Source organism: Natrix helvetica, assembly GCF_964273705.1.
Source record: "Natrix helvetica genome assembly, chromosome: 7".
Lineage (NCBI taxonomy): Eukaryota > Metazoa > Chordata > Lepidosauria > Squamata > Natricidae > Natrix > Natrix helvetica.
The window spans coordinates 339,604-367,393 of record NC_138558.1 but is presented as its reverse complement, the minus strand read 5'-3'; the positions used below and the strand labels follow the sequence as shown (position 1 = coordinate 367,393).

Genomic DNA, 27,790 nt, shown 5'->3' with positions numbered 1-27,790 from the left:
TTTTCCATAAAGATGAAGAAGAAGGAGGAAGTGGCCATCTTGGCTCAGCCTTCACAGGTGGGCAGGAAACAACAAGTCCCAAGTTCCCATACATAGTTCAAAGAAGAGCCAGTTCAGCCATCCTTTCTCCCGCAGTTGCAGTCCAAAATTATTTTCCCATTATTAAAAAAGAGTGAAAGTAGTTTTTAAACTCCCTCTCTCTCCTGCGTGGAGAGAGATTTTATAAGTGCCGCTTTTCCGAGGGGGGTGGATTCCCCCCCCTCCAATCTTATTTCTTCCGAAATTGAAACCAAGTTCCAAGCAAGCTGCAATCCATCCAATAAACAAACCAATGGGGAGACTTCCCCCTCACCGCGCTTCGGCTGTATCTTCTTCTTAAATTTGAAACCTCCCCGGCGCCTAGGCGAAGCTGGGAAAACACCCCCACCGGCCACTGCCGACTTCGGGGGGTCCCAGCAAGCCGCCTTTCGGCAGGAGACCCTTCGCCCGAGTCTCCTGTGTTCCTTTTGGAACCCGCCAAGGGAGCGATCAGCGGACTACGTGTCCGTCGCCATTCGGTCCCGGAAGCGGAAGTCAATTATTATGATTATTAAACATTCATTGAATATAGCTATTATTACATCCTTTTTATGTGAAGCATACTAAATTTAAAATAAATTTATATTATGACATTTCATCACATCATCCTGGACTCATCCAATGGTGTTACATCTTTGTATTCTATTCTATATAGAATTGTTTATCTTTTATTTAAAAAAAGCTTTTCCACATCATCTCCGTGGTCCTCATTTACATCTTATATAAAATTCCATATATCAATCTAGTATATATAAATGCATTATTATCATTATTAATCATTTATTTGACTATAACTATTATTACTTTATCTTATACATAATACTCAAAGTTTAACTAAGTTTAACTTAATTTTATTGTAACATTTCATTTCATCATCCTGTATCCTTCCAGTAGTAGTGCAGTCCAATATATCTTGCCATTTGTAAAATCTGTATTCTAGATGTTTTCTTGATAAGCCTTATGTGAACTTCTCTTGGCAACTTGTTGTTCATTGCATATTTTGTAAAGACTCGAAACCCTCCATCTGTTCATCAGCTTGCCTTTGGTTATCACTGGTGCTTCTGCCAAAGATATTCTCATTGTTTCTGCCAAATTTTCTTGTCAGGCCTGCAATTATATTCCTTTTAGGATCTTTGGCCTGCCATACTTTCTATTATTTTCCTTAGCTGTTTCATTAGTGTAGTAATTGGGAGGGGGGAATAGAAAGGAGTAGAATTGTGGAATGTGTTGTTGTCATTCTTTTCTAGAAGCCAAGGTCATCTTTTGTCTCCGCACCTTAACACCTGACTGGAACCAGCGGGGTGGAGCTGTCGGGGTCGAAGAAGATTGGACCATGTGATGGATTTATGGGAGTGAGCATAAGATTATGAACTTTCAACTAGGTTGGTATTCCACAGATATGCTAAGATATCTGTCTTATTAAATTGGAACTTTAAGGAAAGTTTTGCCTTGGACTCTGATTTAATTCTGCATGATACTTGGAATGCTGACATTTCTCCCCTTTCTTCATCTATGTTTTGAAGCATGAGATAGAGATCCAGCATGTCTACTTCTCCTTTCAGTATTCCATACATATCATTTCCCTCCACTCTCAGTTTGCTGTCAGTATGAACAATTTTTTTGTCACTTTGTTCATATTTTTCTGCAATTGTTTGAGTTCTATCTTCAAGTTTCATAATTGTTTCATCAATTCCCACTATTTCAATAAACAAATTCTGAAGCCTTGAAGCATGAGATATACTTCAAAAACAATATTTCCAAGCCTCCAGCCTCTAGATGGCAGTGTTACTTCTTTTTCCTCTGCTTTTAGCTTTCTCTTTAAGCTTTCTTTGTGTTAAGAAAAAAAAAATGGTTAAAAAGGACAATCCTGCCGTGGGTGAAGGAAAGAAAGGAATTCTTAATCCGCAAATAGGGTTTTGAAGTTTCTTAAGGCAGTGGGAGCTATAAAGCTCTTCCAAAGAGGGGAGAAGGCAACCCATGATCCTCTACGCAATGAAGTTGACCCTCTGGAGTGCTGTCCTATCTGCCACTGTGCAATTGGCAAACTATACATGGGTGCAGTAGGTTAGAATACTCTCTATGGTGCAGCGGTAGAAGGTCAACAGCAGTTTTTCATTCAGTTGTTGTTTCCTGAGAAGTCTCCGGTAGTATCATCTCTGCTGGGCTCTTTTGACCAGGGATGCAATGTGAGTTGCCCCAGGCCAGGTCCTCTTTTAAGATAATACCCAAAAAGTTAAAACTGGCCACTTGTTCCACATGGTCTCCATTGATAAGCAAGGGCTGGATGCCTGATCTGTTCCTTCTACAGTCCCACTATAAGGTCCTTGGTCTTATTGGTGTTAAGGATCAAGTTATTGTCTCGACACCACGAAAGCAACCGTTCCACCTCATCTCGATAAGCAGACTCATCCCCTCCGGAGATTGTATCACGGTTGTATCATCTGCAAATGTAGTAATAGTATTACTAGCATGAGTGGAAATGCAGTCATGCACATAAAGACTATAGAATCCCAGCAGTACAGAGGCTAAAAGAGGGGCCATCTTAAGAGCAGGCTCACTTCGGGGGGGCCTTGAGGCCAGCAGATGCCCTCGCGTTGGGTGCCTCTCAAAAACTCACAAACAGCCTAAGCCCAACCGACTCATTCGGTCACTGCAGAAGTTACAGCTAGTCCTCAACCTACGACCACAATTGACCCCATATTTTCAATTGCTAAGCAAGATTCATTAAGTGACTTTCCCATTTTATGATCTTTTTTGCCATAGTTGTTCAGTGAGTCATTGCAGTTAAGTTAATAACCTGGTTAAGTAAATCTGGCTTCCCCTGGCTCTGCTTGTCAGGTCACAAAAGGGATCACGTGACCTCGGGATACTGCAACCATTATACATATGAGCCAGTTGACAAGCGTCCAAATTTTGATCATGTGACCATGGGGATGTTGCAACAGTCGTAAGTGTGAGAAATGGTTGTAAGTCACTTTTTTCACTGCTGTTTTAACTTACAATGGTCACGAATGGTTGCAAGTCGAGGACTGCCTCGCTTAGTAAATTTTTAGAAGGGAGGATTCCACGGAATGGCCCTTAGCCAATTGAGATTTAGCCAAATCTCAACTAACAAATGCTCTGTCTTACACATTGGCAACAAAAATCAGAACACCAAATACAAGCTGGGCAGATACAACCTTGTAGACAATCCTCACTCTGTCAAGGACCTAGGAGTACTTATCTCAAACGATCTAAGCCCCAGAGCTCATTGAAACAGCATCGCCAAAAAGGCATTAACAATTTTGTGAAGCTTCTTCTCTGGTAACATTGTACTGCAAACTAGGGCATACCTTTGCCAGACCAATTCTCGAATACAGCTCGTCTGGCTGGAATCCACACTGTATATCAGACATTAATACATTTGAGTGAGTCCAGAGGTATTTCACGAGAAGAGTGCTTCACTCCTCTGCTCACAACAGAATACCTTATGCCACCAGGCTTGAAATTTGGGGCTTGGACAACCTAGAGCCGCCTACAGTCTGACCTAAGTGTAGTAAGCAAAATTGTCTGCTACATCCTGTCAATGATTACTTCAGCTTCAACTGCAATAATACACGGGCAAACAATAGAAACAAACTCAAGACAAACCGCTCCAAACTCAATTGCAGAAAATATGACTTCAGCAACAGGGTGATCAATGCCTGGAACGCACTACCTGACTGTTGTTACATCCTCAAAACCCCATAACTTTAACCTTAAACTGTCTACCCTGGAGCTCACCCCATTCCTAAGAGGTTTGTAAGGGGGAGTGTAGAAGCACAGCAGCGTGCCTACTGTCCCCGTTTATTCGTACCCACTTCCTGTGTTCATGTCCATGTTTATACTAATACTTGCTATCTCGTACGTTTGACTAAATAAATAAATAAATAAAAGATCATGCCGATTCACACATTTAAATACCCAGACTGGTTAGAAAATATATAGCACTGGCTGATGAGCAGGCAGCCCTTAAGAGCCCACATTTGATCATAGACAAAGTCTTCGTTTTATAACATCTACTTGAAAAGTAAAGCTGGGTCAGTGCCGTATGTTGCTTTTATTGATTTTAGAGTTGCATTTGATTTTATTTCTAGATCTAGGATGTGTGCAACTTGAGAGAAAAAATTAAGTTAAGTTAAATAGGCAGAGCTGCCTTCTCCAAGAGCTTCTCTTTAAAATGTAGTTTGATCACAGGACATGGCAAAGAGAAGCTACTCTAAACTCTTGGTATTTGCCAAGCGCTCCAGAGCCCCTGCCTGGCTACTAAAAACAGTTAATTGAACAAGTATTAAGTATTTGGGGAGACTGCTTCATTCCTCTGGGAAGTGTGGAGGATTTCTTGGGATTACACTCTTTTGTTAAAAATGCCACACAATTGTCTGAAATCCTTTTATTGCTCTGGAGGGGCATCATTTATACTCAAAAAGTATTTTCAGCAAAGGTTTGTGCATGGCTTTTCCTTGGAGCCAGTGTAAGCCAGAGAGAGAGAGAGAGATTTCAGGACAGTGTGAGGAGGCTAGGATGTGTGTGGTGAACCCCGTGACCCTCATCCCAGCACAGGTCTAGGGCACAAGTGCGGCAGAAGCTGTGGCTCCTGAAGGAAGGGCCCGTTGGCCCTGCTGGGAAAGGGCCCGCCCGCCTCCTTGGCATCTTCTGCAGGCTGCAAGCGTGCCCTCAGGCAGCCACTGCTGCCACGGTGGAGGCTCACTCCCGGGGCGAGGTCAACTGTCTCCACCAGCAAGGAGGGGTTGACCAACACAAAGCTGGTGGGCTGGAGGGTCTTTCCCGGTGGAAGAGGAGAATAGGCTGCTTGCTCTGGGTGGCTTGTCTTCTGCCTTGCCTTCATGGGGTCCTCCATCGCCGCCTGAGCCCGGAGGCTGCTTTGGTCTATGGGGGCCTGCTTGACAGGGCCACTCGGGGGACGGTGCGGCTTGCAGCGGCCCGAGACCATCTTCAGGGTTTCCTGGCGCTTCGACTCAACATTGGGGTCCACCACTTCCACAGTGGGCTTGATCCACCGCTTAGGCAAGCGGGCTGGCTCTAGGTGAGGCACCAGCATGACGTTGCCCATTTCGTCATAGAAAACATCCTTGATGTTGGGTGGGCGGCCCATCTGGATGCGGAGGAGGTTGCTGCAGGAGGAAGGCAGCAGGGGCTGGGCGCTGCCCAGCAGGGAGCTCACCTGCAGGGGAGCCTGGGGCAGCTTCCGCCACAGCAGCTCCTTCTCTGAGATGTTCTTTGCGCTGCTGTCCAATCTGGCCGAGCGCTGGGCCACCGGGAGCGGCTGGCAGGACGGCCTTCTTTTGAAGGAGAGCCTGGGAGAGACAGCCACGGGAAGGGACTCAGCTCGGCCCTTGGGCAGCCCCCTCCTCCTCTGGGGCTTGGGAGGTTTGACTTCCAGCAGGAAGGGTTGCTGGGGCAGCTCCTCTCCCCACTGGAGGGGCATCTCAGGCTGGGCAGTTTCCTCGCCCAGGGCAGGGGCTTCCCCCTCTGGCTCCAGGATGGTAGGCGCTTCCTCCTCCGGCACTTTGACGGCAGGCACCTGGAGGAGGAAAGGGAGAAGCAGGGGAGTCTTGGCTGACCCAGCCTGGGTGCTCCTGTCTCCCAGCCGGATGGGGTGGGCTTCCATGCCACTTCAAAGGAGAGGGGGGTCAGGAAGAGGGCAGAGGCCTTGCTCAGCCTGGAAGACTCTCCCATCAAGGGAGAAGCAGGAAGCGGAGGTTGTCTGCCGGAGCCTCCCTCCTTCCTGGGCTTCCTGGCAATTCCTGAATGGGGGTTAGGGGCCACCGAGGGGCCAGAGAGCTTTGGCTCAGCAGCGCCGGAGGCTCACGGCGGCTCCGGTCCCGCAGCCGCCCGGGGCTCCCGCTTCCCTTCGCTGCCGCCGCGGCAGAACCGGGGAATCCGCCCGACCCGCAGCTCCCCAGTCTGTCCGCCCGACCCGCCGTCGGAGCCCCCTGCGCTCGGACCCCCCCCCTTCGGAGCGCCCTACCTCCCACTCCGGGCTGGGCACGGTCTGGAGCAGCGGCACGGAGCCCTGGGCCCAGGAGTCGGGGACGGAGGCGGCCGGCTCCTCGTCCTCCTGCCAGGCCGGGTCCGCAGCCACCTCGCGCTCGCCCGCGTCCCGCACCAGGAAGCGCCACTCCACGATCTGCAGCATCGCCTCCCGCGCCTGCGCGATCACGTAGGGCACGCACTGCGGGGAGAGGGGGTTCAGCGGGGGGTCTCGAGAAGCCCCCTCCCCTCCCCCGGGGGGGTCTGCTGCGGGGGGGGGGGCGTCTGGGGCGATGCTGACCTGCCGGGCCAGGTAGACCTTGTAGCACTCGGCCAGCGCCTGGTCCAGCAGCGCCGCCAGCAGGTCGCCCGCCACGTCCTCCGCCTCCTCGAAGCCCAGCAGCGACAGCCACTCGCCCTCCGACAGCCGCCCCGGCACGATCTCCACCTGCGGCACCGGCACCGTGGGCGGCCGGGACCGCTCTGCCCGGGACTTGGCCTGCGCCACGCGGTCCCGGGACGCCATCCCGGAGCCCGCACCACCACCGGCCGCCCCGCCACGCCCCGCCCCTCCCGCCACGCCGTCGCCGGGCAACCGCGCGTCCCGAGCAACGGCCGCCCCGCCCCTCCGCGCCTGCGCGTGTCCGGGGGCCGAGGGTCGGGGCGATGTACCGGCGGGAGCGGGGCCTGGCGCTGCGCGGGAGCAGCCTGGCGCTCTACAACAACCTGGCCGTCCTGCCGCTGCCCGCCAAGCGCCTCACCTACTTCGCCAGCGTCCACGGCGCCTCCGTCGGGCTGGTCAGCGCCGCGGCGGACGGGACGGGCTGCGCGCACCGCCAGCTGCAGGCCCGCGAGGGCGGCCTCGGGCCCCCCATCGTCACGCAGGTCGGGAGGGGCCGGGAGGGGCCGGGAGGGGGGCAGCGGTGGGCGCCCCCCCCCCCGCTACAAACGCTGCGCTCTTGCAGGCGGCCTGGTGCGCGCTGCCCTCGCGGACGCTGCTGGTGCTGGCCTCCTGGAAGGGCATCCAGGTGAGCCCCGGGGGGAGGGAGGGAGGGAGGGAGGGGGCCGAAGGGGGAGGGGAGGGGGAGACCTGCGCCCAACCGGCCCCTCCGCCTCTCCCGGCAGATGTACGAGCCCGACGGCTCCGCCATGGTCTACTGGCACGCTCTGGACGGCATGGAGGCCTCGGCAGGTACTCTCCCAGGGGAAGAGGGGGCGCTCGCCCCGCCCAAGCACGGAGCCCCCCCCCATCCCCGACAACCCCGCTGGCCACGCATGACCCGAGCCCTGGCCTGCCTGACCCCAAGGCGGCGCCCCGGTGGGGCCCCTGCGGATCCCTGGGGTGCAGCTCTTCCCTGGGCCCTGCAGCTGTCCGAAGGGAGCTTCGGTGGGAGCAAGGGGGGGGGCGCTTCCTCCCTGCCCGCTGATCTCTGCCTTCTGCCCTGCAGGGATGCTGCTCTTTGCCCGGGGGATTGCAGGGACAGGACTTCACTTTGTGTGTGTAGGTGAGGGAGGCAGGGGACCCGAGGAGCTCAGGAGGTGGCTGGGCCAGGAGGGAGGGGGGGACACGGCCTGGTTGCTCAAGGGCCAGAAAAGGAGGGTTCAGGCTGCAGCCCTCTGGTGGGGCTGGGGGGGTTCCCCAAGGAACTCCTCTGAAAGTGGCACTTGGGGGGGGGGCATTGTGGCCAGGAGGGTCCCTCATTGCACAGTGTGAGGCTGCTGTGGCCTCTGCAGAGACAGGGAGTGGCAGCCCTGATTCCCCTCCCCCTTGCAGGGACCTCCACCGGTTCAGTCCTTGTCTTTGACGTCCCGGCCAAAGGCACCAACATCACACTGAGCGAAGTCCTTGAGCAGCACAGCAGTCCTGTCACAGACATCAGCGCAGAGCTCTGTAAACAGCCGGTAAAGCCACGCTGAGCCCCCCCCCCTCATTCTGGGCTGCCTTCTCTGGGCCTGGGGGGAGGGAACAGCGCTCAGCCCTTCGGGGCCCCTGAGTGGCTGTCTGGGTCCCTCTGGCCTTGGAGAGGCTGCCCGGCCAGGCCCTGCGATGGCCGTCCCGTCTTTCTCTGCTGCAGGAGGGAGCTGCGGATCTGGTGACGGCAGACGACTCTGGGGCGCTGTGTGTTTGGGGCTCTGGAGAGACCTTCAGGCTGATCTCCAAAATCCCGGCTTCTGAGTATGGCCCGGGGGTGGGGGGGGAAAGTGGGGGGCCAAGCCAAGAGAGTGGCGGGCAAGTGGAAGTTCTGTGCAGCAGCAAGTCCAGGCTGCTATGCAGAGCTCAGGGCGGCTGCTCGGAGCAGGGGCTGGGAAGTGACACCCCCCCCCTCCCAGCAGAACTGGCCCTGCTCTGGGCTGGAAGGTCCAAGCAACAACTTCCCAACCACCCCCGCTGCAGGGTGTGCTCAGTCCACTGAAGGTTGTGGGGCGTTGCCCCCCCTTTGCCTCTGAGCTCCAGCAGGGCCTGATCCCTCCCCTTCGCGCCCCAGCTGCACCTGCTCCTCCGTGAAGCTGTGGAACGGGGTCATTGCGGCCGGCTACGGGAACGGGCAGATTCGCCTGTATGAAGCGGCACATGGGACCCTGAGAGCCCAAGTCAGCGCTCACGCCCGCTGGATCTATGCCCTGGACCTGGCCCCACTCTCAGGGAGGGTGAGTCCGTCGCCCTGGGGGTGCTGCGAGCTAGAGTTTGGCAAGAGGCCTCTGTGGGGCACCAGTCAGCTTCCCTGGGTCTCGCCCCCAACCTTAAAGGCGTGACTGCGCCTCAGCTGCTGCATGCTTACCCCCCCCCCCGGGCTCTTTGGCCAGGCAGGCTCTGCGGAGCTGGTGGAGGGGCCCCACCCCCGTGGGCCAACGATTATGTGCATGCCAGCCCAGTCGCAGCCTGCCTGGTGTGCTTGGCCCAGCTAGGACCACCGCTGGAAGCTTTGGCCCTGTCCTGGAAGGGTCGCTTCCTGTCTGAAGGGTCTCCAGTCCAGGGCTGCAAGGCCGGAGGTTTCCCCTCCCCCGTCTTGACCTCTGTGTCTCTCTCCTGCCCAGCTGCTGTCTGCCGCCGAGGACTCCTTTGTGCGGGTCTGGGGACTGAGCCACAATGCGGAGACAGACCGCCTGGAGGTGAGCCCAAGGGCCGCTTGGTTGAGGGGGTGGGAAACGCCCGTCTTTCACAGCTTCCTCTGGGTTCCTAGGCAGCCCCTCTTGCTTCACTCTTCAGGGAAGGCTTGGGGGTCCCCTCACCCAGCTGGAACGGACCCACCTTGCCCCAGGCCTGGCTGGGATCAAGAATGCGGCTCAAGGTCTCTGGGCCTGGGGGTCACCCGGGGAGACCTGACAGTGATTCCGCTTGGGAGCTTCGGGATAGATTCCTTCCGGTCAGGCCCCTCCCTCCGGACTTCCCAGCGCAATGACTCTCGGGAGGGAGGGGGGGGCGGCAGGAATGCCTGAAAGGGTCCCACCCGTTTCCCTCAGGTCGAGCATTGCCATACGGAGTGTGTGACCGACACCCAGATTTGTGGCGCCCGCTTCTGCAACCCAGAGGGCACGGCCTTCGCCGTCACAGGCTTCGAGCTGAACGAGATCGTTCTGTACCACCAGGTGTAGCCCTTCGGGGGGCAGGTAGCCACTAGAAGCAGAGGAAGGACTTCGCCTGGCGTGAGGAAGCCAGCTTGGCCAGAGCAGGGCAGGAAGGCCCATCAAGGCACAGCTCCTGCCTCACCACCACCCCGTGTCCGAGAAGGCTCTTTTGGCCCAAGCAGGTTTCCCCTGGGGTTCCTGGGACGTGCGGGGCCAGGGCGCCTCCTTTGGCCCCATAGCTCAGGTGCCCCCTCTGCCAAGGAGAACCCCACCTGCAGGGAGGCCCACCCTGCCTTTGCTGGGCTGGTGCCTTCTTCTCACTGGCTCCTCTCCTGGCAGCCGAGGGGCAGCTGGGCTGGGCCTGCAGCTGAGCCCCTCCTGGGGTCCCCCTCCCCTGCCGGGTTCCAGCGTAGCTTGGTTGCTGTTTTAGCCTTTCAGAGCAAGCAGCTAAATTGCCTATTTTCCTGATGAATAAAACCTAGTTATGTTTGGCTGACAAGATAGAAAGTCTGCTGCCCTTGCCCTCTTTGAAAAGTGATTTCCCGCTGACCCCCTCCGGATCCTTCTAGGTTGTTGTCACTTAGGAAGAAGAGCCGCCCCAAACCTCCCATCGTGCCCCCAGTTGCGGGGTGTGGCCCAGGGAGGGCAGTGAGAACACTTGTTTGCCCTCTAAATAATGGAGCCAAGCGGCACTGCCCCCCCCCCCCCGGTCCCCCAATGTCCTCCGCAGGGAGGGGCCCCCTCCCCTTCAGGTATTGGCAGACTCCGGGATGCACAATACAAAAGGCTCTTTATTAAGGATTCCAAACAGCCCAAGAGCAAAGGGTGTAAGAAACGGGGGCTAGCCCAGCTCACAGTGGTTATGCCGATGCAGACAGGCCACAAGGGGCCCGGGGGCACCAAAGCCCTTCGGTCCGGGGTGGGAAGGTCGCACTGGCCCACCCCCAGGTCAGTTTGTGCTTGGCTGACATGTTGAGAAAAAAATGGAACAGGTAGAAAAAAGTGAAAAAGGTTTAAAAACTGCAGCTCTGCAGGGCCCCCCTTTTGCTAAAATTATTGGCAGCCATTTCCCTCAATGCACCAGGCGGGAGGGGCAGAAGAGCGGGCGCTCCCACCCCTTTGCCCCACCCAAAGGAAAGGCCAATTCTGGCCAGAGGCTGCCTGGTGCCCGAGGTGCAGCCTCAAAGCCTCTCCACGTTGCCCCCCTCCTGTGGACAAGGAAGAGGGAGCCCTTTCTACAGCTAGTGCCCCCCCCAACTAAGGGGCTCTAGCTCCTCCACTCATGCAACCCCCCCGCCTCCCCAAATCCCCACCGATCCCCTTCCACAGCACATAGTCACACCACAAACCCCCCTCTTTTTTCTCCATCACCTGCACGTCCACTTGCCCCCCTCCCATTCCCCCCCCCCAGAATACTGCCAAGGTCAGAGGTAGCAACTGATGCTGGGCCCCTGCCCCCTCCCCAGGTAAAGGCATGGCAGCCGCGGCAAGAGGCACAGAGCTGTGGGTGGAGAGGCGGCTGGTAGACAAGGCAGAGGCGCCCCCCTCCCCAGTGAAGGCACCAGCAGTAGGGTGGCCCCCTCCCTCCCAGTGGGCGGGCCCCTGCTCAGGAGACGTGGCTGGGCTGGTGGGGGCGCCAGAAGCACCACTTGCTGCGCGGATGCTGCTTGCGGAGGGCCTCCTCCTCCTCCTCCTGTGCCCGCTCCTTCTTCATGCGCAGGTAGCGGTCCTCCTCCTTCAGGTACCAGATGGGGGGCCAGCGGTGGCTCTCGAAGTGGGCCCTGTTCTCTGGGGAGAAGCCGGGCCCGGCTGGCGTCAGCTGCGCCTGCTGCTCGGGAGGGGGAGGGAGCCAAAATGCAACCCCTGGGGAGGGGAGCAGGGCCGCCCTTAAGGGAGCCCCCAACCCCACTTCCTCCCTGGGCCGAGGTGGAAGCAAGGAAGCCCCCGAGGGAGCCGCTCTCCTCCCTCGGCCGCAGGGCTTACCGGGAGACAGGGCCTTCATCTCGCGGGGGAACTGGCGGCAGACACTGTTGTAGTTGGTGGAGATGTAGTGAAGGCACCAGGCGGCCAGCTGGAGGGCATTGTGGAACTGCGGGGAGGAGCACAGTCAGGCCGCCCGAGCCCCGATGCCACTTCATAGCCCCAAGCCAAGGGTCCCCGGAGCAGCGGGTGGGGGGATGGGGGATCTGGCCCACGTTTGGCCTAGTGGTAGTGGCATCAGGCTAGACACCGGGCGATGGTGAGTTCGAGTCCCGCCTTAGGCATGAAAGTCGGGTTGGGGACTTTGGGCCGGCCGGTCACTCTCTCAGCTCAACCCACCTCACAGGATTGTTGTGAGAAAAAGAGGAAGAGGAAGGAGTGTTAACTTTCTTCGCCCCTTGAACTTTTAATAAAAATAATAAAGGTGGGATTTAGAAAAATCTAAAACCTAAACATCTAAACTCGCAGGAAGCCTCTCCTCCACTCAGGTTTTCTGCCAGGGCTAAGGCGGCAGCCAGTCTGGTGAGCCTGCACCATACCTGTGTCATTTCCAGGTAGAGGATCACCTGGGCATCGATTTCCACCTGCTGAAGGCTGGCACGCACCAGCTCATCCACCGCGTACTGTTCTGGGAAGGAGGGGAAGAGATGCCACTCAGGGCGGAGCAGTCGTTCTCGCAACCCCGTGGGGACCTCCCGCTTCCCTGCCTGTGCTACCCTGGGTGCCCAGAAGGCTTACGGCCTCCTAGAGGGCAGCCCCAGAGACACTCACCAGTCAGGGCCTGCAGGCGGGTCAGGCAGAGGCGGTTGGTGAGGACCAGCAGCTCCATAGCATCCAGATCTGGGCTGGGCACAAAAAGCTCCGTGTACAGAAACTCCAGCACAGCCCGAAGGCAGGCACGGTTGGTGCCTGGAAGGGAGACCTGGGGATGGCAGAGTGGGTGCTCAGGGGGGCTTCTGCACACCCTTCACCTCCAGCAGGTCCTCCTGGCGATTCCTCTTGAAGCACAAAACTGCAGGCCCCATGGTCCCCAGCAAACGGGAAAGGAGGTTGGCCTTGTGGGCGGATGGAGTCCCTTGACTCTTTTTCCAGAGGTCCCAGGGTTAGGGGAGGAGTGCTGGGGCTGCCTGTCCATCCCAGAAACCAGGGGCAGCACCAGGGCCCTTCCTGCTCCTCTGCTGGACACTGGCCCTGGCCCCACAGTGTCAGCTGCCAAGCGGAGAACCAAGCTAGGAAGCCTCATAGACAGGCAAGCTCTGGGCACTCATCTACTTCAATTATCTCCAGGGAAGTGGGCGGGGGGGGGGGGAGAAGGCCCCGTGGTCTCATGCCACCTTGGAGCCCCCTTATCCCTACCACATGACGGGGGTCTCTAGAGGCCAAACCGGGCTTTTGCGCGCCCAGGCAGGGAAGACACTCCTCCCAAAAGCCGCCTAGGAGAGATCGCTGAGAGCCCCCCCTCCCCAATGGCACCTGCCCCTCAACCACAGTCCCCTGTACAAGCCTGACTCCCGTATAAGGTGGCAGCAGGGCCACCTGCCTCACCTCAGCAGCACAGCTCTCCCGGAAGGTGCCCCCAAACATGGCCACCATGAAGTCGCAGCCTGCGAGCAGGAGGGGCTTGTGCGCCGGCACCGAGCCATCGTCCACCAGGAACACCACATCTGCGGGGGGGGGGGGGGAGAAGGGAGGTCAGTCCTGGGGAGGGGCTGCCTTTGGGAGCTGCTGCTCTCCAGCCTCCCTGCTCCTCTGCTACCTGCGAAGGAGCCTTTGCTCAGGCACTCCTTGATGCGGTTGGCCCGGCGCACATGGAAGGCCTTGGTGATCTCGCAGTTCATGAAGCTCTCCTTGTTGAGGACGTTGGCCACCATCATGCGCAAGTCGAAGACCTCCAGCAGTTCGGCCATTGCGGCCACCTGCATGAGGCTGGCCGGGGGCTGGTCCAGGCACCCTGTGTATAGGTACTCCAGCACCACCTTGAAGGGGCCCTCCTGCACCGGTTCATCCAGGTACACGGCAGTCATCGGCTTTTCCTGCTGCGTGACGGGATCCCGCACTGTCTCCCGCTGCACATCAATTATGCCCCGGCCCCAGCCAGAGACCGGGCGAGGCATCCCAGGGGCGCACAATGGCTCCTCACTCTGAGAAGGCCGCAGTGGCACGGCTCGCGTAGCTGTGGCCAGGCATTCCTGGTCGGCTGCGTCCAAGCTCTTTGTGCGCCCGGCGGGCTCCTTCCCACCGGCCAGCTCACCCCCCGAGTCCAGAGCGAAGAGGTCATAGAATCGGGAGCAGGCCGTGGCCAGGTAGACTCTGTGTGCAAAGAACTGTTGGCCGCCAGGTAGGCGGAAGACCACATCGGCACAAAGGGGCTCGTGGAAGAGCGCGCCGGGCCCTCGGCCTTCCCCTGCAGCTGGCTCAGGGATGTGGATGATTGGTGGGGGAGGCTTGGGGGGCAGGAAGGGAGCCTGCAGCAGTGGCCGCTGCGTCTTCTTCAGGTGAGATTTCCAGAACTGGAGGTGGCGGCGGGAGATGAGGGCGGCCCGAATTGCATTGTCAAAGACATCCTTGACGCCAAATTGGGCCACGACGCTAGTTTCGTAGTACGGGATGCCCAGCTCCTTGGCTACCTCATGCCCGCACTCGGGGGGCAGGATGTCTGAAGGTTTAATGGGTCTGAAACAAAGCAAAAGAGTGGATGCCAATTAGCAAGGGTTGCCCAGGAAGGCTCCTGTAAGGGCAGACTAACCCAACTGTGGCAGAGAGCAGACGGTCCCCCAGGAACAGGCAGGAACCAATCTAGGATGGAGGGCTGACCACACCTGCCAGCCCCCACCCCAGAATGAGTGGCTTCAGACAGCGGGACTGGGCCCTACTTGGCCAAGGGACGGCGCGCCCGGTTCACTGCCTCAAGGTCTGCATAGCGCAGGTCCAGCTGGCAGCCCACCAGCACGATGGGGGTACGCGGGCAGAAGTGCTTGATTTCTGGGTACCACATGGCCTTCACATGCCGCAGCGAGTTGGGGTTGGCCAAGGAGAAGCAGAGCACCACCACATCGGATCTGTCAAGAAAAAAGATGGGGGGCGGGCGGGAAGAGACAGCATCAGACGGACGAGATCCTCCCCCAGTGGCAGAGGCGGCCACTGGGTCTACCAGCCCTGGAGGGAGAGAGACAGGGCCTCAAAGAGCCACCCTGAGTGTGGGCAGGCCAAGGCCAAGATGGACGGCTAGCTCTAGTCCTCTGCAGGCCCCAGCAGTGCTTTCCTGGGGCCCACCTGTGCGGCCCTCCTCCCACTCAGGGGCTGCAGAGGCCACTTGCAACTGCCCTCCCTCAAATCCTGGAGAATGCAGGGATCCCTGCCGCTAAGTTCCGCCCGCACACCCTTCTCTGGGGAGGCCAGGAGCAACAGAGACCCCCCCACACACCGTGCCCCAGAAGGGCCCGGAGACCACCTGGACCAGTGATGGCGAACCTTTTCAGCACTGAGTGCCCAAACCAGAATGCCAGCTGGTCTTCATGGGCCCACAACACCAGAAACCTGAAGGGCCACCTGGCTTGTCTGCGCATGCCTGTTTTTTGGCCGTTTCCCAGCACATTTTCAGGTCATTGTTAAGGGCCATTTTTTGGCTGTTTTCGGGCTGTTTTTAGGGTTAGGAAAATGGCCCCCAAAACAGCAGACCAGCTGGCCAGCAGGCATGTGCGCCCCAGAAATTAGAAGAGCAGCTGGAGACGGCTCTGCATGCCACCTCTGGCACCAGTGCCATGGGTTCCCCATTAGGGACCTAGACTGCTGAGGCAGGCCTGAAGAGGGCTGGAGTGCTGAAGGGCCTGTGCGGTCCCTCTGGACAGCTGCCTTGCGAATTCCCAGGATGAGGAAGGGGGCGGCCCAAGAGCGGCTGCTAGGAGGGGGACGGGGGGAGAGCAACCGCCCCGGGCCGTGGGGAAGCGGACCTTTTGGGCGGGGGCGGGGGTTGCGCCCGGGCTGCGAAGGAGGACAGCCCACCAGCCCCGCCGCCCTCACCTGCCGTAGGCGAAGCGCCGGTCCTTGTGGTGGTCCCCGAAGGTGTCCCAGAGGCGCAGGGAGATGCTGACTTCGTCCACCACGTCGCGGGAGCGTTCCAGCACCTGCGGAGCGCCGGGGCGTCAGGCGGCGGGGTGGGCGGAGAAGCCCCCCGCCGGCCTCCCTCCCTCCCTCCGCCCGCGGGGCTCACCTCCTGGCACACGCGGTACTGGTCGATGGCCCAGACGGTGGGCACGTGCGTGGCCAGCAGCTGGTACTGGGTGAGCGTGGCGTTGCAGGCCCGCGCGCAGATGAGCCGCGTCTTGCCCACCGCGTTGTCGCCCACCACCACGCACTTGATGGTCTCGACGTTGGGGCGCTCGTAGTCCAGGTCAATATCCATGGGGGCGCCGCCGTCGCTGCGGGGGGGAGGCCGGGATCAGGGCGGGGGGCGCGCGGCCGGTACGCCCCCCCCCGCCGCTGGTACGGCCCGGGCCCGCCCTGCCGAGTGGCACCTTCACGGACCCCGGGAGGACGGCCCAGGTCCTTCCCCGCCCCGGGGGGCGTCCCGGGCACCGCATCCCATCGCTTCCCCGAGCCTCTCGGCCGGCGGCCGCCGCTGCCGCCGTGCTCCCCGCGCCCGCTGCCCCGCCGCCGCGCCCATCGCCGCCGCCTCCCGCCCGGCTGCCCCGCGGCGTCGCCCCGCCAATCGGCGCCCGGCCGCGCCCCCTCCGCCCGAACAAAGGAGGCGGCGGGGGGGGCCCGCGTCGCAGCGCTCCCAGCCCCGCCCCCGAACCGCCCCCCACGTGACGGGCCACCGCGGGCTGGGAGGGGCGGCGGAAGAGCCCGGCCAGAGGGTCCGGCAGCGGCGCCTACCTGGCTCGGGGCCGGCTGGCTTCGCTGTGACGCCGCGCGAGGAGGCGGGGGGCGTCGGCCGGAGGGCGCTCTGCACATGGTCTTGGGCACGCCGCTCGTCCGCAGCTCTTCCCGCGAAAGCCCGGCCGGCGGAGAGCGCCCAGGCGGCCCCTTGGCCTCAGGCCACTCGGGCTCCGCTGCAACCGAGAGGAGAGCGCCGTCTTCAGGGCAACGCCCAGCCCCCGCCCAGTCCGCGGGACCGGAGCCTCGGACGGCGGCGCAACCCCCGCGGAGCCCACGCGTCGCTGCGCCCCCGGTGGGCCATCCGCCCCGCGCCCCTTCACCTTCGCTCCGACCCCGGCCACCGGGCTCTGCCTACGGGACCGGGCGCGTCCGCCCCGCTTGCTCCAACGCGGCCCCTCGGCTTCCCCTTCGCGGCGCTCCTGGTGTCTGGGGCGGAGGCACTTCTGCGGCCGACCCCTCCAGGCGGGCCTTCCGACGGGCGGGGCGCAGAGCTGGCCCCGCTCACCCGCCGGCTGCCCCGGAGCCGCCAGGCCGGCGGGCGGGGCGCGGAGAGTGGGCTTCTCAAGCCTTCAGCCGCCTGGAAGCTTTTCTCCTTCGAGCCGGGAGGAACGGCGCCGCATTCGCGTCTCCTGCTCTGGGCCGGAGAGGAGGCGCCACCGCGGGACCACCAACCAGTTCCGCTTCCTTCCCGGGGCTGCTGAGGGGTGTCGGGGGCTGAGCGCGGCCGAGGATTTCAGCGCTCTTGTTTCGCAAGCGGGGCCAAGGGCCGACCGGCTCCTCCGCCAATCGGATGGGGACGGCCGGGGACCCCTGCGCAGCTGGGCCGACCGGCTCCTCCGCCATAGGGAGATGGGACTGCCGGGCTCGGTGGAGCAGCAACAGCGGAGGGCAGGTGCCCAATGGCAGCATCGGGCCTCCTGTCTCTCCAGGGTTCCTCAACAGCCAAGAAAACCTCGGAGCACCAGCGGGTGGCCAGGCTTGTCTTGAGAGGCCCAAAGAGCACAGAGGGGCTTCTTGAATCCCCTCCCCAAATGTTCCATATGGCTTTTCAACCTCAAGGCAAAAAGAGCCGGGCATCCAAGTGGAGCCCAGCAGGGGTGGCCTGGAGGGTGCGGGGAGGGGGTCTCCAGGGCCTCTCCAGTGCCAGCCTTGCCAGGCCTTCTGCTGCCCCCAGCTCTGCCAGCCTTCTGGAGGCTTCCCTGGCAGCCTTACCAGCCTTTCCCGCGGCTGAGGGGCGGCTCCAAGCCCAAGATCCCTGACTGGCCAGGGAGGCCCCTAAGGTGTCAGGGAGCAGCCGGGGCCAAACAGCCCCCCCCATCTTACTTTCTAGCTTGCTTTGGTTCCATGTAGACCCCCAGCCAACCCAGCTGGATTACTGTCCACTAGTTTTGGTTTTCATCTGTTTGCTTTGAAAACCACTTGCTTTCCCCCAGCCCAGTGTGCATGCGTGGAGCATCTCTTCTTTGCCCAAAGTGGCTGTTGTCCCTGGACCACCTGGGAACATTGGATGCCCTTCCGTCCTTCGGAAGGCTTTAAGAGCTTGGTTCTTGCCTGGGCATCAGGAAATTAACGGGGCCCACCTGGAGGTCAGTGAGGTATGTGGTTGATTTAGATTCTGCAGGGTGGCCCTTGCCTTTGATCTCTTTTCTCGTCACCTCCTCCTTTAGATGTGGTGCTCTGGTGTTGCCCCAGCGTTGATCGCAAGATGGGCAAGCAGCTAAAGATGTGTGGTCAAGAGAAGCCCTGTGGCCTGAAGGGAGGGACTGACCCCTCCTTGGCCACCGAGGGCCCCTTCTGTTCATGGCAGCCCACCTTGTTCTCTGGGAGGGGGAGGGGGAGGGGGAGAGTTTGGGGTGGGATGTTTTGAGGCTCTGTGTCCACCTGCCACTTTCCTTGCCCAGCAGCCCGGCAAGATCTCCAGGTGGCAGATCTCTTGGTGCTGGAAGGGGATCTCCTGGGCTTCATCCTGCTAGCAGGAAGGTTGGGGAGCATTTGTCAAAAGCAGCTGGCTCCAAGGGTGGCCTAGAGAGGAGTGGGCACACCCCCCACCTCTTTTGAGGTGGCAGCTGAGCCCCGCCCTCAGAGAGACTGACCCCAAGGCAGGGGCCCAACCACGGTCACCTCTTGTCACGATCCAGGAGGACCCTCCAGTAAAGTGGTGACTGCTGAACTGATGGAGGGAGACTCCTGGCTGAGATTCACCCCGGATCCACTCCCAGACTGAGCCTGAGGCTCATCATCCTGCTCTGCCCACTCGGTCCTGGCCCAAGCAAGCAATTTGACCCACTGGACAGGCAGGCTAATCCTCACAGCAGCTCAAGGGATGTTCTAAGGGGTTCCCTAAACAGCTGCTGACAGACATCAACAGATGCAAAGAGGGCAGAGGTTCTGCCACCCTCCTTGCCACCCGGCTGGGCTGAGTCTTCCTCCAGTGGTGTCTGAGGGCTCCGCTGGGCCTTCCTCCTCTCCCAGAGCCCATCAGTGAGTTTAGATGCACCCCTGATCGGCAGACGAGAGAGGCCGCGTAGGAGTCCAAGACCCAAGCCCTCCCACCTATTCCAGCAAGCCCCCACTCCTTCTGGAACCCCACTGGCTCCCTCAAGTGCTGGGGGGGGGGGCATCGAAGGGGCCTGTTTCCCTGCAGGGAGGGCTGAGCTGAGGGGGAAGCAGAGAGGACTCTGTCCAGAGCAACAGATGAAGTTAATGACCTCCGCTGGGTAGATCATCACATCTCAACCCCCCTGAGGCCTAGCATATGTCCATCAATAAGGGGAAGGTGTCCTCAATTGCCCTGCAGGCCATTAACTCCTGAAATGCCCCAGATTCAGTCTCTCGGTTTTATTTCACTTTATTCTTCAGAATGAAGTTTGATAATAAGCAACTTAAGTTTGCCTGTAGCAATTGCTTCATTTCTTATGCCCGCACTGGACCTTTAGAATACAGAATAAGAATTGGAAGGGACTATAGAGGTCTTCTAGTCCTGCTCAAGCAGGAGACCCTGGACCATTCTGGACAAGTGGATGTCCAGTCTCCTCTTAAAAACCTCCAGGGATGGAGTGCTCACAACGTCTGGTGGCAACTTCTGTTCCACTGGTTAATTGTTCTCTTTGTTAAGAAGTTTCTCATTGTATGAGATTTATATTGTATGGCGGGGGGGTGAAAAGGGGGAAAATCTGTTTGTACAAAACTCTTTTAATTAAAAAAAAAAGAAGTTTCTCCTTAGTTCTAGGTTCTCCCTTTGATTATTCCCCCCCCCCATTGTTTCTTGTCTTGCCTTCTGGTGGTTTGACAAATACGTTGACCTCCCCATACATCCCCTCAAATATTGGAAGACTGCTACCATGTAACACCAGTCCTTTTTATTAAACTAGCCATGCCCAGTTCCTGCCACCCTACTTCATGTGTTTAGCCTCCAGTCCCGAAATCATCTTAGCTGTTTTTCTCTGCCCTCTTTCCGGGCTCTTCTCTTTCTACAGGGAGGAGATTCATAAAGCCACCTGTCCTAAGCTCTATCACCAGCTGTATTTGGCCGCAAGGCAGTTGGGCCTTTCCCTCCCCATAACTTTGTCATTGTCCCTGGTCTGTGGGTGAAGCTGCCTCAAATTGCCAGGATCTGTGCCCGTTGATGCTTGTGGCTCCCCTCACTCTCCCCCAGTGCAGCCACGTTTTTTCCAGGACCTGCTGCCCTCCTTCGGGTTTTGCTTCCTTTGTTCCTGACACCTGCATGTTTTCTGCAGGAAAGAGCTGGCATTGGTGCTCTTCCACTGTATTCTGAAATGGGCAGCCCTGTTTTCCTAAGCAGAAAAGAAGGAGGGAAGTTGGGTTGCTTTTGCCTCTGGACTTCCCTGGATCGGTGCCCACTCTGGTCAGAGATGGGACCGCCCGGTCAGTTTCTGTTTGCAGAGCTCAGCCGGTTGCGTAGCCAGGGCAAGTTCTTCAGTGCTTCTTTCGCCCCAAATTTTAACTTGGGCAATGCCAAACCAAGTGGGCATCCCACCGAGGGGAGGGAGGAGGAGAAGGAGAGGCAGCCAGACTAGCCTAGAGGTGGCCAAGCAGCGTCTTGACACCTGACCCTCCACTGTGAGGTCTGGATGGTTGGAGGGGACACGGGGCCAGTGAAGCCTGAGGAGCACCCCAGTGCCTCCCTAGGGTGACTGGCACACCCAGGCTATCAGGGACCTGGAGCAGCCTCAGGCAGAGAAGCTGGCAGTGGGGAGAGCCTGATTTTGTGCTGACAAGGGCAGATGAAGAGCGTTGGGGGGTGGGGGCTTCGGGTGGAAAAAGGCCGGCTAATGCGCTGCCAACGGGGAGGGCGATCCAGCCAGCCGTGTGGGGCAGGGAGGGACAACGCCTGCCCTCTGTCCATGACTCCAACTGGGGTGCAGTCCCCAGGCCTTCCTCCCCTTGCCTTCAGTTGGCGCCCCCTCCCCCCCCAGCCCTGCAGCCCTCTGAACCCCACGGCTGCTGCTCTCCCTCTCAGGCTGTTGGTTTTCTTCTATGAATCCAGCCTGCCGCTCTTCACGGCTCCTTTGGGATCCAAATTTGGTTGGCATGCCTCTGTTCTGCAGCAGCTCTGCCCAGGTAATGCCCGGCTGGCAATTTCCATCCTTGTCAAGTCTTCAGTGAGCTTCTTAGAAGGTTTAGGATGCCTGTGAAAAAGAGTGTGATCTGCTGGTGGAAGGTGGATTTCAGCTGGGGAAGCCAATCCAGCTCTGCCAGCCGAGTCAGCCCTGGGGGCCTTGCAGGTTTCACTCGGCTTCTGCTGAGTGGGTTTTTTGCCTGGCCTTGCTTTTTAATATTTTTTTATTACTATTTCTCTGAACATATTTATTTATTAAATATTTATGAACTAGTAGAGCACAGGATGTGAACTCCAACAGAAGGCTAAATTAAGATCAGTTATAATCATAAAATCTTGCAAGGCAGATTGTGTTAGCCCTCCGCCCCTCCTCCCCCTCCCCCACTTCCTCCAGGAGACATCTGTTTGAGCCTAGTGGGGAAAGGGTGGGGAGTCTGCCTTCTTCCCCTGCACTCCCAGCTGCCTTTGGACACCTCAGGAGGTTGAACTCCATGGGCGCCCTCCTAACGACCATGGATGGAACGTCTTCTCCAGAAATGGCTTTGAGCCATCAAGAACATCATCCCTGACACTGAAACAGGCTGCTCTGTGACTGTGTATGAGCCCAGAACTATTTTACCTTTGGAGATAAAATGTGGCTGCAACTCAGTGGCACAGCCTCTTTGGTGACTCCTAAGTACATCTTCATGGTCGGACTAGAATCTCTTAATTCTTACTCCCTGGAGCTGCTCCTTCATTGATGACATTTTCATCAGCCTTGGCCTGGGAAATGAATCTCTCATCAAATTCCATTATGACGTCAAGAGATTCCACCACCCCCATCAACTTCCATCTGGGCCAGAGGTGGGTTCCTGCCAGTTCTAACCTCTTCTATAGAAGAGGTTCCACAAATCTACAGTGCTGTTTAGAACCAGTTCCAGCTCCCTCTCCCCACCCGTCCGCATATCATCAAGATGAAGAGCAAGAGGAGGAAATCTGGGAGTCCACAAGCCTTAAAGGTGTCAAGTTTGAACACCCCTGGGTTTTTTTTTTCTAAAGGGTTAGGGGTGCAAGGGTCTTGTAACTTGACAGCTTGAAGGCTTGTGTGCTTCAAATGTCAGAGTTTCTGAGCCAACGTTTTGGTTGCTAAGCAAGAGCGTTGTTAAGCGAGTTTCACCATATTTTACAAGTTAGTGACTCCTACCTGGTCACATGGCCGGCAAGCCACTCCCACAAAGCAGGCCACACCTACAGAAGAGGTTCTAAAAAATTTTGAAACCCACCACTGATCTGGCCCTTGTTTCTCAACCTTGGCAGCTTCAAGACATGTGGGACCTGGCTGGGGAATTCTGGGAGTTGAGGGCTTTATGCCTTGAAGTTGCCCAAGGCTGAGAAACATGGGTCTAGGCCTCCCTAAGAACAAATCCACTTCCTTGGCATTACAATAAATCTATTTCTGACGGACACCTCAACCCCCCCCCCCACGTTTTGTAGAAACCCCAAAGGTTGCTCTGCATTCCACATTCCTGGTGTAGCACACCACCACCGAGCCCGGCTCTGAGCTCCCACTGCATTTGTTCTGGCAGAGATGCACATCTGATGGAATTAAACCAGGCAGACCGACTGTCCACTGAAATGATCGATAGACGAATCAATAGAGCCGGATCGATTCCCAGGGAGGACACATTAAAAGATGGACCATAGAAGCAACAACAGAACTTCAACCCAGCTCGCAATCCAAATTCCTTATTAGTGACTCATGGATAACAAGACTACACAAATGGTTATAAAATGTTTTACAGATGGTATTTAGATCCTAAAAAACTATCATGCATGTACCCAAATGTTCAACCAAAATGCTGGAGATGCGGATGCCTAGATGCTACCTTTTTTCACGTATGGTGGACTTGCAACAAGGTTAAAGCTTTTTGGATAAAAATATGGTGGGTTATGCAAAATGTATTTAAGAAAAGAATACAATTTATTCCGCAAATGTTTTTACTGGGTATAACTAAGGATTTTACTAAAGGGGAAACAAAATTGGTTTTGTATATGGTTACAGCAGCTAGGTTGTTGATTGCGCAACACTGGAAGAAAGATTTTTTACCGACAATCGATCAATGGATTCAGAAAGGGGCGGGGTTTGCTGAAATGGCAAAAAATTCAGCTTTCTTAAAAGGCCAGAAGCAGGACAATTATACACAGGAATGGGTAAAATGGAGTGATTACATACAGAATAAATACCAGACTAGGAAGTACTATGTAGCCTTTAGGTAAGAATGTTTAGATTGATAGATGATCAGAGTAAATAATATGTGGGATGCTTGGAATTGTTAGAGTGGTGTATAGCGGAAGTCAGGGGGGTGGGTTTGAGTGGGAGGTGGGGGAGGGTTAGGGTGGAGGGTGGGGAAATATACATGCATAATCAATCTAGAAGATGGGGTTAATGGGCTATTGTTACTTTAAGAGAAACTTATATTATGATTGTTGGGAGGTGAGGGGGGTACAATATTTGAATGAGAAATTTATTTTAAGACGGGGGGAGGGGAGGGGGTACAGTATTTATATGTGATCTACATTATATGTCGGGGGGGTAAAAAGGGGGAAAATTTCTTTGTATAAAACTTTTTCAATTAAAAAAAAAGACTACACAAATGGCACAAACTCCGTGCAAAAGAATGAATAGACGCAGGTTTGACATCAGGACTCAAAAGGACATCAGAGCTTTCGGTTTTCCCTGGAGAGGCCCAGGCCAACCTCAGAATCTCTCTTGGAAGACCTCCCTTGTCCACCAAGAGGTTGCTGCATTTGCAGTCTCAGGAAATTTGCAGTTTCTCCTGCCTTCCCCTGGCTGAGGTTTAGCAGCTCTGCTCTTGCCCTCTCTCCTGAGGCTCCCCAGAGATGGCAGGGAGGGGTAAGCTACCCACCCACCCCTTTTTGGCCACTGATGAGCTTGTGGCTGTACCAGGCCGAGGGCTCCTCCATTTCTGAGTAGGCTCCCACCAAAGGGGCTTTCCTCAAAAGGCAAACTAGAGTTTTTTCGCCCTTGAAAAACTTTCGCTTCTCACCCAAGAACTTGCTTCTTCAGTTTTCAAAGAAAAAACAAGTAAGAGCAATGCCCCATAGCACTGGGGCTGGAGCGACGCATGCAGGACGGTGGAGACACAAAGTCAGGCTTGCAAATTCCACAGAAATGATTCACACATCACCAATGCTGCACTTGACAGAGGTTGGGCGACTGAGGTGAAAGAGGTGTGTGTGGAATACGTGGTTGCCTTATTATGCAATGTTGTGTAGTATGCGTGCCTCACATGTGTAACGTACCTAAGGCCACCCTGAGTTGCTGTTTGCAGGTTGGGCAGCTGCACTGTATAAAAAGCCAAATAAATAAGGAAAGAGCCACCTGCCAATCTTTTGGCACAGCTTCACCCAGAGAGAGAGAGAAAATGGCTTTGGTCTCCTGCAGCCCAGCCTTGGTGAAGCTGGAGCCCCAGCCGGCCTCTAACGCTTGTGCTTCTGCACTCCCCAGAGTCTCCTGCATGCTCTCCTGCCCTCCCTCCACCTCTGCAGGTGGTATTTGCACCAGCCAGCCAGCCAGAACCTGGGCAATCGTGAATTTTGCAGAAGAGGCCCGACTGCAGGGCACAGACTGGAAGGGAGGGTTCCATAATGGACACCGAAAGTAGACAGCTAGCACCACACAGAAAAACAAGTCCACAGTCTGGCACAGGATGTTAATAATTGGACGAAAATAATAGTTTATCAAACTTGTCTGCTGCTGCCTGACTTTTAACATAACAATCGGAGGTAGAAATGTTTTAACCGGCTCTTCCTCCAAAGTCCAGCGGCCACCCCACAAATTCCTTGAGCGTCCAAGCGCATCCCAGAGGCGGCGGAGACCCCGCGTTTCCCAGCCTCCACCCAGCAACCTCGGGAAAGGGCCCGGGGTTGCCTCCCGCAGTAGGGAAGCGCGGAGGGTCTCAATGCCGCTGCTGATCCGGAGCGCCAGGGCCTCGCTGCTTCCCGGGCCACTTCCGAGGAGCCCGGGGCGAGAGAAGCAGGGCTGACCCCGGCTCTGGCTCCACGAGAGGCTGGCTGCCCTTCGGACCGCGGGAGGCCGCCCGCGCAGCAATTCGCGTCCTCTGTTGAGCAGTCCGAGCCGTCTCATTTCTGCAATCCCGCCTGGCGTCTCCTCAGGCCAGAATCGGGGCGTCAGGAGGAGCGCCTTTGCCCTCCGGGTTCCTCTTCTCCTCCTGCCGGTGGGAAAGTGGAAGCAGCCGGGGACCCGCTGTCCTCCGTCTGCCTCTAGGGGGCGCGCCCAACCTAAGGAAGGAAAGAAAGAAGCCCCACAACTGCCCCCTCCCGCCCCTTTGAATGGACTCTGCGGCCAATGGCCTGTGCCAGCTGACCCCCAGCACCGAGGGAGGCGGAGCCTAGATCTGGCAGGACATATGTGTGGCATGCTGGGCAGGGCCACTCCCAGGGACCAGCCCGGTCCCACATGAGCAGGGGCTTCTGGCGGCAGGGGAGGGGGCCTCCTTCTCCTCAAGGGGGAAGGGTGTTGGACAGCAGAAGTTGGGATCCGGGGACCACGGCCAAAAAGGCATTGCGGGGGCGGGGCGGTTTGCTGGCTCTCCTAAGTGTCCCAGGGAATCTTTGGAATTTGCCCAGCCTCTCTCAGGCTCCAGCCTGGAGCGCAAACATGGCAGGAGAGAGGGGGAGGGGTGTGTGGGAACATGAATACAGATGTGGCTTCAGCAGCTGAAGTTACAATCTGATCAAGAGGAAGAGGAAGAGAGGCGGAGCTGCACTCTGCACTGCACACCTGCTCAGTCAGGTGAATGAACTGCCCTGCATCTGGGTTCAAGTGAGTGGAAGCATAAGGAGGAGCAATATGGTTGTTGGTGTCCAGTATCAGCTGTCCAACCAAGGGGAAGGTAATAGGTGATGCCGAGAAGGACAAACACGGGCTGGAAATAACCCAGGCTTTTGGTTGGACAGAGGCCAGGTGACAAAAAAACCCCACAACCTCCAGTGGTTTGGGACCCCGTTATCTCAAGGGAGGAGAGCCCCCCCCCCCCCATGGCCATCAGGAAGAGCCGAGGGAAGCAGCAGGATCCTGGCTGAGACTTCCTTGGGACCAAGCCAGGCATTCATCTGGAAGGAGATCAGAGCTGCAGGTTGTGTCCTCAGCTACCAGATCTTGCCGAGGGCCGGCTGAACCTTTAGATCTTTTTTTCCCCACATTTTTTTTTTATTTTTAAACATAAAAGACAACATTAAAAAAATGTCATCCATTATGACATCCAGCATGTCGTTTGGTTACAAGTGTTTTTGCATCCGTATTTTCAATTACATATACAATCACAGATTTTCCATCGAATATAACCAAAAACCTCACTTTCATTGTACAGCATATATTCAATTAAAATTAATATTTCTTTCTTTTCAATAAACGTAATTCTCTTACATTCTTGATTGTCTGCTTAATAATAACGTACCTTTATGTAATCATTGTCTCATTTTAAATATTTTTACAATATAAAAGAATTTACCAAGTGTTTATATCAATCACTATTTTCAACAGGATATCTTTATAGTATGCACTTAGAGTTATACATTATATTACCAATCCTCTATCAAATGTACATAAATTTGGTATTATCTTTGTCCTTCATTTTATAACAAAAGATTCTAAATTATTCATATATATGTCAGTGTTTCATTGTATTATTATTAGTCTATTTAACAACATTATTGTATTCTCTCTTTTCTCCTTCAATTAATAATTATCATTATTAGTCTATTTAACAACATTATTGTATTTGTTAAGTAATTAAGCTCCCCGTTAGAAGAGCGAGTATGCAGAGAAGCATAATGAGAGTGATATGGAATAACACGCACAAACCAGCATACAGAGACACTGAATAGTATAAAAATATAGTAGTTTACTATGTAGAAATTTAGAGGTATTCAGAGTCTGGTTAACAGTCCAAGTCATACACGATTCAGTAATTCGGTTATCAAAATAGTCAGTCTAACACACAAAGTATAGCTAAACAGTAGCAAGACTCAGTAACTCACGAGCAGTATCAAACAGTATCCACGATCAGCATCTAACAAAACAGAGAGCTAACAGCCATTCTGGCTCCTTCTTATGGCTGCTTGAGGTAATAAACCAATTACATCTCTTAAGCATTTAAAGTAACAGTAAAGTAATCATAGCTTATATACATTGCCAAGCCAAGCCTAGGGTTACATCCCTAACATTATTCTCACTTTTCTCCTCCAATTAAAATATAAGCAAAACATTTTTTCATTTCCAGGTTCTTTTTTCCAGCCACTGATACAACAAATCCCATATCTTATAAAATTGCTCATCTTCTTTTTTTTTTAATTGAAAAAGTTTTATACAAACAGATTTTTTCCCCTTTTTACCCCCCCCCCTCCATATAATGTAATGTATAATGGCACTTTTCCCCACTAGGAGATGGAGGACTCTCAGCACGATCACCAAAAGGACAGAAGAGGTCCCCCTAAGAGTCAGACCCCTCACTTCATCCCAATCCCAAAACACCTGGAGTGCCACTTGCACACCATTGGATTGACAAACAGTCACTGTTGGTCAACTGCAAAAGAGAATTGGAACTTGGAAGAGCTGACATCCTACAGGCAATACGCCTACCACCATCAGACCCCCATGCCTGTCTATCCCAG

The 27,790-nt window shown here is 56.1% G+C and overlaps 3 protein-coding genes across 12 annotated transcripts; 1 reads left to right on the top strand and 2 right to left on the bottom strand.

Moving 5' to 3' along the window:
• Window positions 1-4,474: 4,474 nt before the first annotated feature.
• On the bottom strand, window positions 4,475-6,746 carry LOC309395334 (uncharacterized protein C2orf81 homolog). Of its 2 annotated transcripts, XM_081959481.1 has the most exons (3): window positions 6,392-6,746; window positions 6,089-6,292; window positions 4,475-5,641 (listed from the first exon to the last, which is right to left on the bottom strand). In XM_081959481.1, the coding sequence occupies exons 1-3, from the start codon at window positions 6,614-6,616 to the stop codon at window positions 4,646-4,648; spliced, it is 1,425 nt and encodes a 474-aa protein (XP_081815607.1). In that variant the 5' UTR covers window positions 6,617-6,746; the 3' UTR covers window positions 4,475-4,645. The 2 variants fall into 2 exon arrangements, with proteins under 2 accessions (XP_081815607.1, XP_081815606.1); XM_081959480.1 differs by having other exon boundaries at window positions 6,089-6,746.
• Window positions 6,685-10,164, top strand: WDR54 (WD repeat domain 54). 2 transcript variants are annotated; one of them, XM_081959486.1, is made up of 9 exons: window positions 6,686-6,975; window positions 7,056-7,118; window positions 7,216-7,282; window positions 7,539-7,595; window positions 7,865-7,992; window positions 8,166-8,266; window positions 8,577-8,739; window positions 9,127-9,201; window positions 9,553-10,164. In XM_081959486.1, exons 1-9 carry the CDS (start codon window positions 6,757-6,759, stop codon window positions 9,682-9,684), a joined length of 1,005 nt encoding a protein of 334 aa, XP_081815612.1. In that variant the 5' UTR covers window positions 6,686-6,756; the 3' UTR covers window positions 9,685-10,164. The 2 variants fall into 2 exon arrangements, with proteins under 2 accessions (XP_081815613.1, XP_081815612.1); XM_081959487.1 differs by lacking the exon at window positions 7,539-7,595 and having other exon boundaries at window positions 6,685-6,975.
• A 266-nt stretch (window positions 10,165-10,430) lies between these two features.
• On the bottom strand, window positions 10,431-16,970 carry LOC309395331 (rho-related BTB domain-containing protein 2-like). Of its 8 annotated transcripts, XM_081959473.1 has the most exons (11): window positions 16,836-16,970; window positions 16,513-16,688; window positions 15,848-16,055; window positions 15,658-15,761; window positions 14,511-14,696; window positions 13,394-14,310; window positions 13,183-13,301; window positions 12,409-12,559; window positions 12,177-12,265; window positions 11,641-11,746; window positions 10,431-11,485 (listed from the first exon to the last, which is right to left on the bottom strand). In XM_081959473.1, the coding sequence occupies exons 3-11, from the start codon at window positions 16,037-16,039 to the stop codon at window positions 11,082-11,084; spliced, it is 2,268 nt and encodes a 755-aa protein (XP_081815599.1). In that variant the 5' UTR covers window positions 16,040-16,055; window positions 16,513-16,688; window positions 16,836-16,970; the 3' UTR covers window positions 10,431-11,081. The 8 variants fall into 8 exon arrangements, 6 of the variants coding, with proteins under 6 accessions (XP_081815599.1, XP_081815601.1, XP_081815598.1 ...); XM_081959475.1 differs by lacking the exon at window positions 16,513-16,688 and having other exon boundaries at window positions 16,836-16,956; XM_081959472.1 differs by lacking the exons at window positions 16,513-16,688; window positions 16,836-16,970 and adding an exon at window positions 16,162-16,311.
• Window positions 16,971-27,790: the final 10,820 nt, after the last annotated feature.